Raw genomic sequence first — 12946 nt, forward strand, 5'->3', positions numbered from 1 at the left:
GTTAACTATAAGTTATTGAGTGGATGGTGGGGGCTTTAATACCTGAGAGTCTGAATAGCGGGCTTTAGATTACAGTATACACAGAGTTCATTCTGAGGTCACTGTTGTATTAAATCCAATCATCCACTTTCGCGCCATTCCTGACCAGAGGGCGGAAGTTGGTCGAGTAACGTGACACACAATTGCCCGCGACTTTCGCGCCAACACGAATGCCCGCCCCTCCCCGCGGAAAGAAGCGACGCGATTGGCTCCAGCAGACGTCAGACTCGCGCCACTTCTTCCACCGCGAACGGGGAGACTCTCAAGCTGACGGTGAATGAATACTGGTCTCCGGCGGCAGTGGAGAGACTAAACCGTGAATTTAAACCACACTTTTTTTTTAAATTTACTTTTCAATCATATTGTCACACCTGAGGCTCGACGTTTGCGGCCATGGCTCGAAAGGATTATGCAGCAGAGAAAGGTAAAGGGTTGACTTACACAATAACGGCATGGCAGCAACAGGTCGGCCTGAATTACTAAACTTAAAACTAAACGCGCTCTCTAAAAGTCTCCCTGGAAATGCGCTTTCGTGTTTAAGATCGTAGAGCGCGTTAGCCGTAAAGTCAGCTAATATAAATGATTTAATGAGTTGTGTTTGAGCAGTAACGTTACGAAATATGTAGTTGCTTCCCTTGTTAACCCTCTGCGTTCATTATACCGCGGCCCCGGACGTTAACGCATATTAGCGTTCATGTTGGTTGTGATAAATTGGCAAATGACTGATGCTTACTTTGAAGTCGCGCTAACTTTTCTGCACGATAACTAAACTCGTCGGTAACTTTTTACGCGTTCCCCGCGAGCTTGGGGCTCACGTTACACGGTGACCCGGATGGATCCGTTTAAACAAAGGAGCAGCCGCCACAGCGCAACCACATGTCCCGACAATAACTTTAACGCAAGTCCAGGAAGACGGGCTGAGTTTCTGTTAACGTCCACACACACCCGTTACTCTACGTTCAATGTGCACCTCGAAACAACCTCGCCACAACGTCAACGCTATCGATTCGCAACGTTGAACATAAAACTACGCTCAAAGGTTTAGTTTGACGGGTATCGTAGATAAACCGTTGGCCAACGAGCGTTCTAATACGCGGTTTCCGTGTTAAACAACGCTGCTACTAAACAAAAGACACCAGTAACTCCAGCAGCCTCATCGACACTCACCAGGCCCAACGCTAGACACGCGTTTCGGGCTCTTGGGAGCGATAGTTCGATACTAAACGTCCGCTTCGCAACGTTACTGCTAGCTTCCCCGACACACCTCAGTTGGCATGCTAGCCGACTAGCTACTCCTCTCAACGGCCCGACTGTCATTAACACGGGTTAGCGTGCTGCGTTCAGATGCGCAGGGGGTAAATACAATGCTAGCTGATTAGTGCCGTGTTGTGGGGCTCTTTGTCCAAAACTCAACATAAAGCAGCCTTTCAAACACTTTATGCCGATGTTCCACAAACATGTTTACATTAGTTGCATCACGCTCACTGTTAACAGTTAAGTTTAGAAGTTTTTCTCGGGGTGCGCCACCAGTCGGAAACCTCCAGCGTTAAATCATGTCAGCTTAGAGGTTGTAAGTTAATATTGGCGGATCCTCTAATGCTCCGCACAACTCGGCTAACCCAAAGCTAACGTTAGAAGATGGCTGGCCACGATTCGATAACATTCGGGCCTATTTTTATGAGCGGAGGGCGTCGCGGACGGATCCTCGGGTGACGAGGCACAAAAGCCATGTGCTGCTTTGTTTACAATAACATCCTCGAGCAGAGAAACGATAAACCCGAGCTGCAGATTTCCCGTCACGCCGTCTAAGTAAGTGGAGCATTTTATATAATCGCCCGGGTTAGTTTATTTTCTCGTAGCGTGGAATTAAATATTGTTCGCAGTTGTCTCTCTTTCGAGAAGAAGTGATGGGTATTTTTCTCAAAGGGAAAAAAATGGACACTGTACTGAGCGCGCCTGTTGTATTTACATTATCATCCCGGAGCTATCTGCTCCATAACGTCGGTTGCGTGACTCTAAAACTATGATGGGAGGTATGCCGGAGGTGGATTTGGTTGGCGTGCTACACCACTGGCAGTTTGAGCTCCACTGTTGGCAATAGTGACTCATCGAGATTACAGGATGCCATGTTACTCAACAAAGGGGGTCGTCGCAGGACAACAAATTAGCTCCCAGTCTCTAGGCCCGCTGCTGGTGGTGGTGTTGTTGCGCTGTGAACTCTGAAAGCAGCTTTAATATTCAGACAAACGAAAAGATAACATTGGTCTTATCTGTGTATTAATCTATAGTTATATCAAAATATAAATCAATCAATGTTCTTTTTCTGCTGCTTTCTGAAATAATGCTGATGTGTTTGTTTTGTTTCTTTTGCAGAAAAATGCAAAAGGTTCCTGCAGGAGTTTTACACTGAGGATGATAATGGGAAGAAGGTGTTCAAATATGGAGCTCAACTTGTAAGTATATAGAAATCGTGAATGGGTTTAGCTTTTTGAGGGCACTGTTTTGGTCACGACTAGGAATGTTTTGTTTTTTTTAACTTACATACTTATATTGACATTATCACACAAATCTGAATAAATTGGGTAGAGGAGTAAGTGAATGGCAGGTTTTTATGTCATATTGGCCAATTAAAAATTGCTAGTCTTTTTGTCCTTATTATTTTAATAATAATTTTAGTCCCATAAAATGACAACTTGAGACACTCCTGTAGCTTAAGGGACGCTACCATACCAGTGTTACCATGAAGCACAATGTCACCAGTTCAACTGGCCGGGGACCTTTTTGTAGTACCTCACTCAATTGTGACATGTCATCTTTTCACTATAGCTAGTCCATAATGGCACAACATGCTAAGAAAAATGTAAAAAAGTACCACCGTGACCTTTGCTGGTTCACACAACTGGTATGTTTTCCACATTTGTTAAATCTAGCAACTCCTAACTGCTTTTATACGGTGTATTGTCCCAATGTTCTTTAGAATAAAAGCATAATACAAAATGGAAAATATTTTCACTGATTAAAAAGTGGAAGCAATGCACAGTCTCACCACATTATGAACATGTATCTGTCAAAGCTGCCTACGTTTGTGAAAGTGTAGTTATTGAGCTGCATCTGTGCAAACGAGGCTGTGTAATTAAGTGACTTGTCTTATGTCTGTGTGTACAGGTGGCGCTGGCCCACAGGGAGCAGGTGTCCCTCTTTGTGGAACTGGACGATGTGGCCGAGGAAGACCCAGATCTTGTTGAGAGCATCTGTGAGAATGCCAAGCGCTACACAGGCCTGGTCGCTGACGCGGTCCACGAGCTGCTGCCAGAGTACAAAGAGAGAGATGTACGTGTGCATGCATGTTGACCCTGTATGTTTTTAAAGCTATTTGATTAGCTGTCATAGACGGACAGTACAACAATAGTCACAATATCTATCAATCGGTTTCACTTGTTTAAATAAAAGTTAATAGCGCCTTTATGTCTGGGAAATGCCTATTTATTAAAATATGCAAAAATGCTTTTATATCCAGACTGTGGCCAAGGATTCTTTGGACGTGTACATAGAGCACAGGCTGATGATGGAACAGAGGGGTCGTGACCCTGCAGACACCCGAGACCCTCGGAATCAGTACCCGCCTGAACTCATGAGGAGATTGTAAGTTGAATCGGGGAGGAATTTTTCTTCACATATTTTTTTTAGTTCTTACAGCAGTTTTGGTTCTCATGTTTGTGTGTGCGTTTTATAATCTGTCCACAGTGAGCTGTACTTTAAGTCTCCCACCTCATCTAAACCCAAAGTGGTGCGTGATGTACGAGCAGACAGCATCGGGAATCTGGTGAACGTTCGAGGCATAGTGACCCGCGCCACTGAGGTCAAACCAATGATGGCCGTCGCTACATACACATGTGACCAGTGTGGTGCGGAGACCTATCAGCCAGTAAGATAGTTTCAGTCCTGTAATCACTGTCATGTGACAATACGTGCATCCACCACGAGTCCCTTACAAAGTGTTTTTGTCCTTCAGATACAGTCTCCCACCTTCATGCCCCTCATCATGTGTCCCAGCCAAGAGTGTGTCACCAACAAGTCGGGAGGTCGACTCTACCTGCAAACCAGAGGCTCCAAATTCGTCAAGTTCCAGGAGCTGCGTATTCAGGAACATGTAAGGAACCATAAAGGCTAAACTTCACTCACTGTTGCCATGGGTTAACATTAGTTTTACTGTTTTTGTGATTCATATTTTCTCATGACTTTCTTCTGTTTTCCCCACAGAGTGACCAGGTACCCGTCGGAAATATTCCAAGGAGCATGTCGATTTACGCCCGTGGAGAAAACACCCGTCTTGCCCAGCCAGGAGACCATGTAGCCATCAGTGGGGTCTTCCTCCCTCTCCTTCGCACCGGCTTCAGACAGGCTACTCAGGTATGTCGGCAAGGAATTATAATCTATAGCAGGAACTTTAAGTCTTTAGCATGCAAGTACCTAAAATGCATCCTATCCTGATTTGGTTTTGTTCATTTCAGGGTCTTTTATCAGAAACCTACCTGGAGGCTCATAGCATCACACTGATGAACAAGACGGAGGATGACGAGCTCAGCAACGAGCAACTGACTGATGAGGAGCTACGCGGCATCACAGGTTGGTGCAAGTGTGTGTGATGGCTGGGTTTGAATTAAATCCCACTGTGGTAACCAGTATGAACCTGTGACCATGGTGATCCCAGTAACCAACGTGATTGTGTCCTCTGTTACAGAGGAAGGATTTTATGAGAAGCTAGCCGGCTCAATAGCACCAGAGATCTATGGACATGAAGATGTAAAGAAGGCTCTGCTCCTGCTGCTGGTCGGAGGGGTGCAGCAGGCACCCAAGGGCATGAAAATCAGAGGTGATAACCCACTCAAACACTTGTTAAACAATAGTCCAATTGGGACCGTTTACCACAGAGTTAAATACAATGTCCCAATAGCAAACTGAGGTCATGCTGTTGACTGCATTCCCTGAGAAACACTTGCATTACAAATGTTGTGCATATCACCAACCTTGTTCTATCAGTTTGTACATTTCTAAAAAAACAAAACCTTTGCCTTTTGATTGTATTTTGCCATAACTCTTTTGGCACTTCTACCCGAAGGCACCATAAACATCTGCCTGATGGGAGACCCAGGAGTCGCCAAGTCCCAGCTGCTGTCCTACATCGACCGTCTGGCTCCTCGAAGTGAGTACAGTCCTGTTTATTGGAAGGAATGTCCCGTGTCTGGTTTAATATTTTATCCAATAAGGCCTTTTCTTTCCATTAAGAGGTTACATGGTGAAATATTAACTTTTGTTATGATTGCCTGACCAGAGAAGAGTGATTGCTTTTTCTTTCTTTTCTATTACACCAGGGTTGTGTGTCTAGTTTGCCTACTTTTGTGGGTTTTTAATCATTCACTTTGACAACCTAATACCAATATCTGGATTTCTTGGTTTTTGATTCCAAAATAAAATGCATGCCACTGCCATTTCATCCAAGTTTGCTCACTTCCTCTTGTCCCCTCTGTGATCTTCAGGCCAGTACACAACGGGTCGCGGTTCATCTGGTGTCGGTCTGACCGCGGCGGTGATGCGTGACTCTGTGACCGGAGAGATGACTCTGGAAGGTGGAGCCTTGGTGCTCGCTGACCAAGGCGTCTGTTGCATCGATGAGTTTGACAAGATGGCCGACGCCGACCGTACAGCCATCCACGAGGTCATGGAACAGCAGACCATCTCCATAGCTAAGGTAAAGGCAGCGGCACTAGTGGCTTAATTAGGTGAAATGTTCAAATCTAACACATTTTGTTCATCTAATGTTCTTTGCTTATTTCCAGGCTGGCATCATGACCTCCCTCAATGCCCGCTGCTCTATTCTAGCAGCAGCCAACCCCGCTTACGGCCGCTACAATCCCCGGAAGACCATTGAGCAGAACATCCAGCTGCCCGCTGCCCTGCTCTCCCGTTTCGACCTGCTTTGGCTGATCCAGGACAAGCCGGATGCTGAGGCTGACCTGCGTCTGGCCCAGCACATCACCTACGTTCACCAGCACTGCCGGCAGCCGCCCACTCACTTCACCCCAATCGACATGAAGCTGATGAGGTGATGATTTGCACTACGTTTTTAAAATGTTTAAGCACTCGCATCTTTCCAATTTCTTTTTAAAAGTATATCAAACCTACCAACTATGTAAAAGGCAATGTTTAACAAAAAAACATTTGAATCCCTTTAGGCGTTACATCGCTATGTGTAAGAAGCGGCAGCCTGTGGTGCCGGAGTCGCTGGCCGATTACATCACCGCTGCTTACGTAGAGATGAGGAAAGAGGCCCGAGTCAGCAAAGACACCACCTTCACCTCCGCCCGTACCCTGCTCTCCATTCTCCGTCTGTCCACTGCCCTGGTGAGAATGCTTACACCTTAGTGAGCTGTGGGTGGCAGGAAACTTTCACAGAGCGCTGCACGAGTTATATACACAAACATTTAATAATATCTTGAGAAAGATTGCAAACTTCATTGGTACCATCAAATTTCAAAGGTGCCAAAATAGCGTTATTTGGGTTAAATGTTAAAGTTATCAATGGAAACTTCATCAGTAGTCCAGTGTGTGATAAAGTGCTTACAGTGCAGGTAGTGATGATAACCTTGCCTACTGCAATGTGAGCACTTCTTTCCCACGCTGGACAAACGATCTCCAGTCGGGCACCAGATAGCTCCGTGGTAGAGTTGAGGCCTCGTGTACTGAGCCAAGTCCTCACTGCAGCGGCCTCAGGTTCAAATCTGACCGGCAGCTCTTTCTACATGTCATCCCCATCTCCCCTCTTACCCTATCTCAATAAAGGCAAAAAGGCCAAACATTTTCATCGTGACTCAGCAATATCAAATCTGAAAAAAGTATTCATCTGCTTGGTAATTTGTATTTTGTTCTTGTTTGAAATGACACCCATTTAAATCCCATTTCCTGAATTGAGTGTTGTATAATCTGGTGTCTGCCTCTGGGTGTCAAAAGTGCTGTTTGTGCAGGTAGCAGTCATCCACCTACTGCAAAACCAGCACTTCAGGCTGACAGGTTGGCAATGTGCTGCACGCAGATGTCCATAAGGGGGCAAACTGCAACCATCTGTGTGAAAGACAATGAGTTGTACAGAAGAGAATCAGGAACCTATTTATTTGCACATCGACGGAACCCTGCATTCCCGATGCTACAGATGTTTGGATGACTATACCAGTGATCTGCAGAACCACATTTGTCTGGTCCTGGCCAGCTTTGCAGGGTGGGCAGTCAGCCTGTGTCTATTAGGAGCAGCTGTGCAAACCCATGCAAAACTGACCATGGCCCGAACAGTCAACGTTATGAAGACTTCATGTAGAACAATGTATTCAAGTTTATTTTTAATTTCAACCTGTAGAGAGACTAGCTGGTGTTGAGAGGCGGAGACTTGGGCAATTGCCGGCCATCCCAGAGGGCATTGCACTTGTCTCGGTCTGACAGTGCCGGCACAACGCAGCCTTCGTAATAACAGATCTGCTGTCAACTATGATCCACGTTTACCTGATGTCATTTCCATCTGTATCACACACCCACTCTTTCCTGTTGTTGCCCCTCTGCAGGCTCGTCTTCGCATTATGGAGACTGTGGAGAAGGAAGATGTGAACGAGGCAATGAGACTGATGGAGATGTCAAAGGATTCACTGCAAACCGACAAGTCCAGCACAGCAAGGTTAGAGTCGATACTTTCTTAATGTTTGTTTAGCTGCAGCTTTGAGCGACCGGATGCCGTCCGACCCAGAATCCCCTTTACGAGTGTCTCGTATGCCTGTAACAGTAGCTGCATATCCGGGAGGAAGCTGTAAAATGTCTCCGGGTTTTTATAGCGCTTTCTTCTCACGGACGCATGTTCACTGAGGCAGGTGTTGATGAGACTAGTGATGTTTTTACACCCCTTCCATATGCTCTTCTTTTGTTTTTGTTTTTTAAACTCACAGGAGGATTTTTACAACAATGTGAGGAAAAGAAAAGACAGCTTTCTTTTTTTCATGCCATCAGATTGACAAATGTGTACTTTAACATCTGAAGCAAATACATTCTTGTCATTATTCTCCATTAGAGGAGTGGTTGTACATATTATGCTTATCTGCCTCCTCGCTGAAAGATTCATATTGAAAGGGCAATAATGCAAGAAATGGTTAGCTTACTGATTATGGGGAAACCCACGTCTGTTCAAAGGTAACAAATTATTTACCAACCCCTTAAAAAAGGGTAAAAATGATCCAACTCATTGCAAGAAACGTTTCCTATTCCTTACTTTCTACAGGCTCCATTTTAAAACCTTTAATTGACCTCTCAATTAATTCTCTGCAGGGCTCAGCGTCCAGCAGACGTCATCTTCTCTCTGGTGCGTGAGCTCTCCACGGAGGGCATGGCCGGCCGCGGCGGAGCCAGCGGCGTGGTTCGTATGGCCGAAGCAGAACAGCGGTGCGTCACCCGTGGCTTTACCCCGGCCCAGTTCCAGGAGGCCTTGGAGGAGTACGAGGAGCTGAACGTGTGGCAGGTCAACCAGGCCCGCAGCCGCATCACCTTCGTCTGAAGAACCCTGCAACACGTTTTTTTCATGCTCACGATGTTTCAGCCACTTGCGGCGGGAAACTCTTTGTGGGCTTTCTGCAGACTTCTGGAGGTCTGCTTTGTTTTCTTCCTGCATTTTTTGCAACACAAGTCAAACAGAACCTATTTACGCCTACTTAGCAAGAATCCCTGCTGTTGAAGATCCGTAGCTTCGTTTTATGTTAAGATTCCTGTTCACCAGTAAATCTCTTGTAAATATGTATGTCTGTGTGTAGCATCTGCAGTTTAGAGCTTAAGCTTCTCGATTCTTTGACACGGAGCATGTCTGTACATTTTATACACTATTATGGTTTAATGTTGAGCCTTGTGTGGTGACACATTGTTCTAATAAATTGATGGTCCATGACTTTTCTTTTATGTGGTTCTTTTGGAGCTGCCATCTTGATCTAATCGCTGTGAATTCTTAAACATTCCTTGCTCGTAAAACATAAACATATAGAGCTGCAACTGACAATTATTTTAATTTGTTTGGTCTATACATTCGTGAAATTTCCACATTCTAAACGGCCCCAGGCTGTTTTCAAATATTAATGGTTGTAGTTTAGAGCTGCAATGTTAATGCAAACTCCATTATGTTTCCCAATTAATCATTTAGAAGTTTTTTTTTTAAATTCCTATTGCTAGTTTTGTCCAACAAACACTTACAAACCCAAATATTTCAGTTTACTGTTGCATAAGACAAACGTGAGTTTAAATGTTTAAAAATGTAGGTGCTGGTTGTCTTTTGTGTTGTACAATTACTGATTGATTATTTTGTGTGAACGTATCAAACTGCAAAGCTTAATGTGTGCATTATGTTCGTATGACAGCATTGTCAAGAATCATGTCTTATTTTACATGTAATCGTTAAATGGGGAAAAAAGCCTTTTTGTTCAGTGAGTTTGAAAACCGGCTTAAAGAGTCTCAGCCTTTTGGAGCCGACAGCCATTTACGTCCTTGCACTCATTAATGTACATTTAAGGCCGTGCAGATCGTCATCTATGATTTTTACCATCTTTTTGGCTGAGAAATTGTGTTAGTAGGCAGCATTTTTCCCCACAGTTGCAGTCGTCCCAGCAGGTGATGCTTTCCTTCCAGATTTAATGGGGAGTTTCCATTTGAAGTCTGTTCTCTTTATGGCTTTGCTGCAAAAAGTGCAGGGGCTTTTTGTTCTTAATTGGCAGCAAAGGCTCCATATTAAACAAAAAAAGAGGCGGAGACCTGTTGGACAGGAGATAATGTTTCAAGGGGTTTGACACGGAGATCTGTATTTAACCCGCTCTGCCCTGTTGGTGCAGTGAAGACAGCTTCCTGAGCCAGGTGAGTGAAACAGTGGGATGATCTTTGTCATTTTGAGGCATTGAAAGTGATGGTTAAAACTGCATTTACTTCAGTTTAAATGGTATAACTTCTGTAGCTGCTTTGTGTTGCATTTCATACTGATTTGTGTGTTTTTAGAACCAAAGTAGGACAATGGGTTTACCTGGAGACTCGGCTTTAGATAGAGAATGTGAAAATCTTAATATATTATGCATTTAAATTCTAAGAGGAAAGGCCTCCACTTCAGTAAGAAATTATGACCAAGAAGTTACTTTCATACCCTTTTTTAAATGTTTTTTTCTCATTTTCTGTGAGTAGTGTGAAATTTGTTTTAAAACGAATGCGATTTATATTAAATAATAGCAATGAATAAGCTTGAACGGTCCATTTTCCCTAAATGATACACATTTTTGCCACTAAACAAAGGGGTTCGAGATGATTTCTTCACTATGGTTGTTGGGGGCACTCTGCTGTCTGATGCTGCTCCCAGGTAAACAAATAATTCTTTATTGTACAACCGCTTCAACAAAAATGTGTCAAAAGCAACACAAAGAACAGCCATGAAATTCTTTGTCTCTTCTTTCAGGCCTGCTGGAGGCCAAATCTTTCTTAAACACCATGAAGCAGGAAGGTAAGTGCAGATCTTAAATAACTTCAGAGTGATCTTAAATAATTGTTATGTTGTAAGTGAATGAGCTTCATCTCCTCCGTTGGCAGAGATGGTTCCCATCAGTGATGTTGGCATCGACTCAGACAGAGCAAACGGCTTCCTGAGTCACTCCAGACTGAAGCGTAACGCGGACCCAAGGTGGTACAGAGGAAACCCAGACTTCCAGGCTTACTACCGCTACTATAGCAGCATCGGACACACCGAGGGGGTAAGCTATGTTACCTGTAAAGAGATCCCACTGTGTGAATGAATGCACACGTTCTTACACCGGGATCTAATGTCTCTACACACAGACGACTGGGTCCCCAAAATGTTAAAGGCCTCAGAAATTGTTTTTGGAATAATGTATTCTAAAGAAATGTTTTATATAGTAAAAAACATTCCCATATCCAAGTAAATGCATTGTTTTTGTGCTGTATTACTTATCTGTGATGCCCCTCCAGAATCTCGTCTTAATGATCCCATCAGCACTTTGATGTCTGCTGTTTAAAGTAACAAACTCACTACAAGACGTTTGAAGTTCTGACACAGAAAAAAGACCAACGTGACAAACTGTATCTTACGTTGAGTTTTGTCCGGATACCAATTGTAAAAGAAAAGCATTAGTATTGTAATATATACAGTGTATATACAATATATGCTGTATAATGTATATCTTTTTGTGCTTTTTTGGGTGGTGAGATTAGACCGATCACACTTAACTCAAACCAGGGACGTTCTGATCACATGGTGATCTATCTTGAATATTAGTCTCAAGATTGGGGTTATGGTGTATTCTCAAATCATTCGTAAAAAAAACTCAAAGTGAAAATTCCTTAATTTTGTCCTTTTGCCCCTCAGCTCTATGAGATCGACAAGCTGAGGATGCTCTACCAGCAGATGAGGCACCTGGAGCAGACCTATGGTCCCAACGCTTCCTACTTTCAGAGCAAACTGGGAGTGCCGATGGTCATGTGTGACCCAGCTACGGACAAGAAGTGCAAAGTCGCTCCTCCACCTCCAATGAAAGGGTTCCAAAAGTCTGGAGAGCCCCAAGCAACCCCTCCTCCTCTCCCTCCTGCTCCGGCCATTTCCCAGGCTGATGTCCTCTACTTGTGCAACAGAGAAGACCCCCTCTGTAAGCCCCACATCGTCTACTTGCCCTCCGGCTCCGTGCCTGTGCTCTGTGACCCCCGCTACCACCCTCATTGCACCCCTCAGAAAGCTGCAGCTCCAGTCGCAGTACCCCATCTTCCTCCCCCGCCACCAAAGAAGTCTGCCCCACCTCCACCTCCGCCACTTCTTGTCAAGAAGTCTCTCCCGACCCCCGTCCGCACCTTCAAGGGCATGGAGTATGACTGTGACCCCTACTGGGACCCCGATTGCCTGATTGACCACCCACCCAGGCCCATCAAGGGGAAGACCGTGGTACTCCCACCACCACCACCCCCTCCTGTGGAGGAGGAAAAGGCCAAGGAGCCCGTGGAGGAGGCAGCTCCCCTTGCTCCCATGAAGAAGAAAAGCCTCTACCCATACTACTACCCGATGCCCTACAACCCCAGAGATGAGCTGTACGACCCATCCCGCTTCCATTACCCACAGCCTGCCGCTGAGGAGCCAGCAGAGTCGGGCCAAAGCCAGTGAAACATTCAGGATGTGATGGATGGAAGAAGGTGGTATTACTTTAAATGAAACGGACTTCGATTTAAAACCTCTACGCTGAACATTTTCACATTTTGAGGGATTTTAACATCTTGTAGATGTACTGTCATGGAATACAACCTCTAGTAAAGCATGGAAATGTTATTGCAGTTTGTTCAAATGTTATTACACATGTTAATGTATGAATGTATTACCATCATTACTGTCAGCAAGTAAAAAAGCAGTTTTCAGTCAACACAAGCGTACATGCAGACATGCAAATGATTTTGACAAATGAGGTAATAAAGTGTCACAAAACAGTTCATCAGCAGTGAATGCGTGGTATTATTTTGTGTGTTTTTTTAAAGCTACAAGAAGACAAAGGATAGAAAACGTTTGCACTCCTTGTGCCACATGGCAGGTCGAAGCAGACTAATAAAGAAGAAGTGCCAACTTGCAGGCTGGGGGTCATTATGTCTGGTTCCGCTGTACATTTAATACCTATAAAAGACGCTGACTCCTATTAGACCTCCAACTCAGGAGCCATAACTCTCCCTGCCCCCTTTTCCTGCTGCGAAAGCCTGTTCAAACCTCCGAAGGCTATCGAGCAGCAGGAACACAACTTCAAAAGACAAGCTAACGGCAAACTCCTGACAATAAACCCATTTCATTTTAAGGTGCAGAAGCTCTGCG

The 12946-nt window shown here is 44.6% G+C and overlaps 2 protein-coding genes across 2 annotated transcripts; both read left to right on the forward strand.

Annotated features, from left to right (window-relative positions):
- Nucleotides 1–293: 293 nt before the first annotated feature.
- On the forward strand, nt 294–9010 carry mcm7 (minichromosome maintenance complex component 7). The gene is made up of 15 exons (XM_084009616.1): nt 294–463; nt 2413–2492; nt 3205–3369; nt 3557–3681; nt 3784–3964; nt 4052–4189; nt 4300–4449; nt 4551–4665; nt 4781–4912; nt 5159–5242; nt 5577–5788; nt 5877–6142; nt 6273–6441; nt 7650–7759; nt 8401–9010. The coding sequence occupies exons 1-15, from the start codon at nt 433–435 to the stop codon at nt 8624–8626; spliced, it is 2184 nt and encodes a 727-aa protein (XP_083865742.1). The 5' UTR covers nt 294–432; the 3' UTR covers nt 8627–9010.
- A 933-nt stretch (nt 9011–9943) lies between these two features.
- On the forward strand, nt 9944–12271 carry and4 (actinodin4). Its single transcript, XM_084009149.1, has 5 exons — nt 9944–9963; nt 10390–10453; nt 10550–10594; nt 10681–10841; nt 11474–12271. Exons 2-5 carry the CDS (start codon nt 10399–10401, stop codon nt 12254–12256), a joined length of 1044 nt encoding a protein of 347 aa, XP_083865275.1. The 5' UTR covers nt 9944–9963; nt 10390–10398; the 3' UTR covers nt 12257–12271.
- Nucleotides 12272–12946: the final 675 nt, after the last annotated feature.

This window comes from Eutrigla gurnardus, assembly GCF_963514095.1.
Source record: "Eutrigla gurnardus genome assembly, chromosome: 5".
Taxonomy (NCBI): Eukaryota; Metazoa; Chordata; class Actinopteri; order Perciformes; family Triglidae; genus Eutrigla; species Eutrigla gurnardus.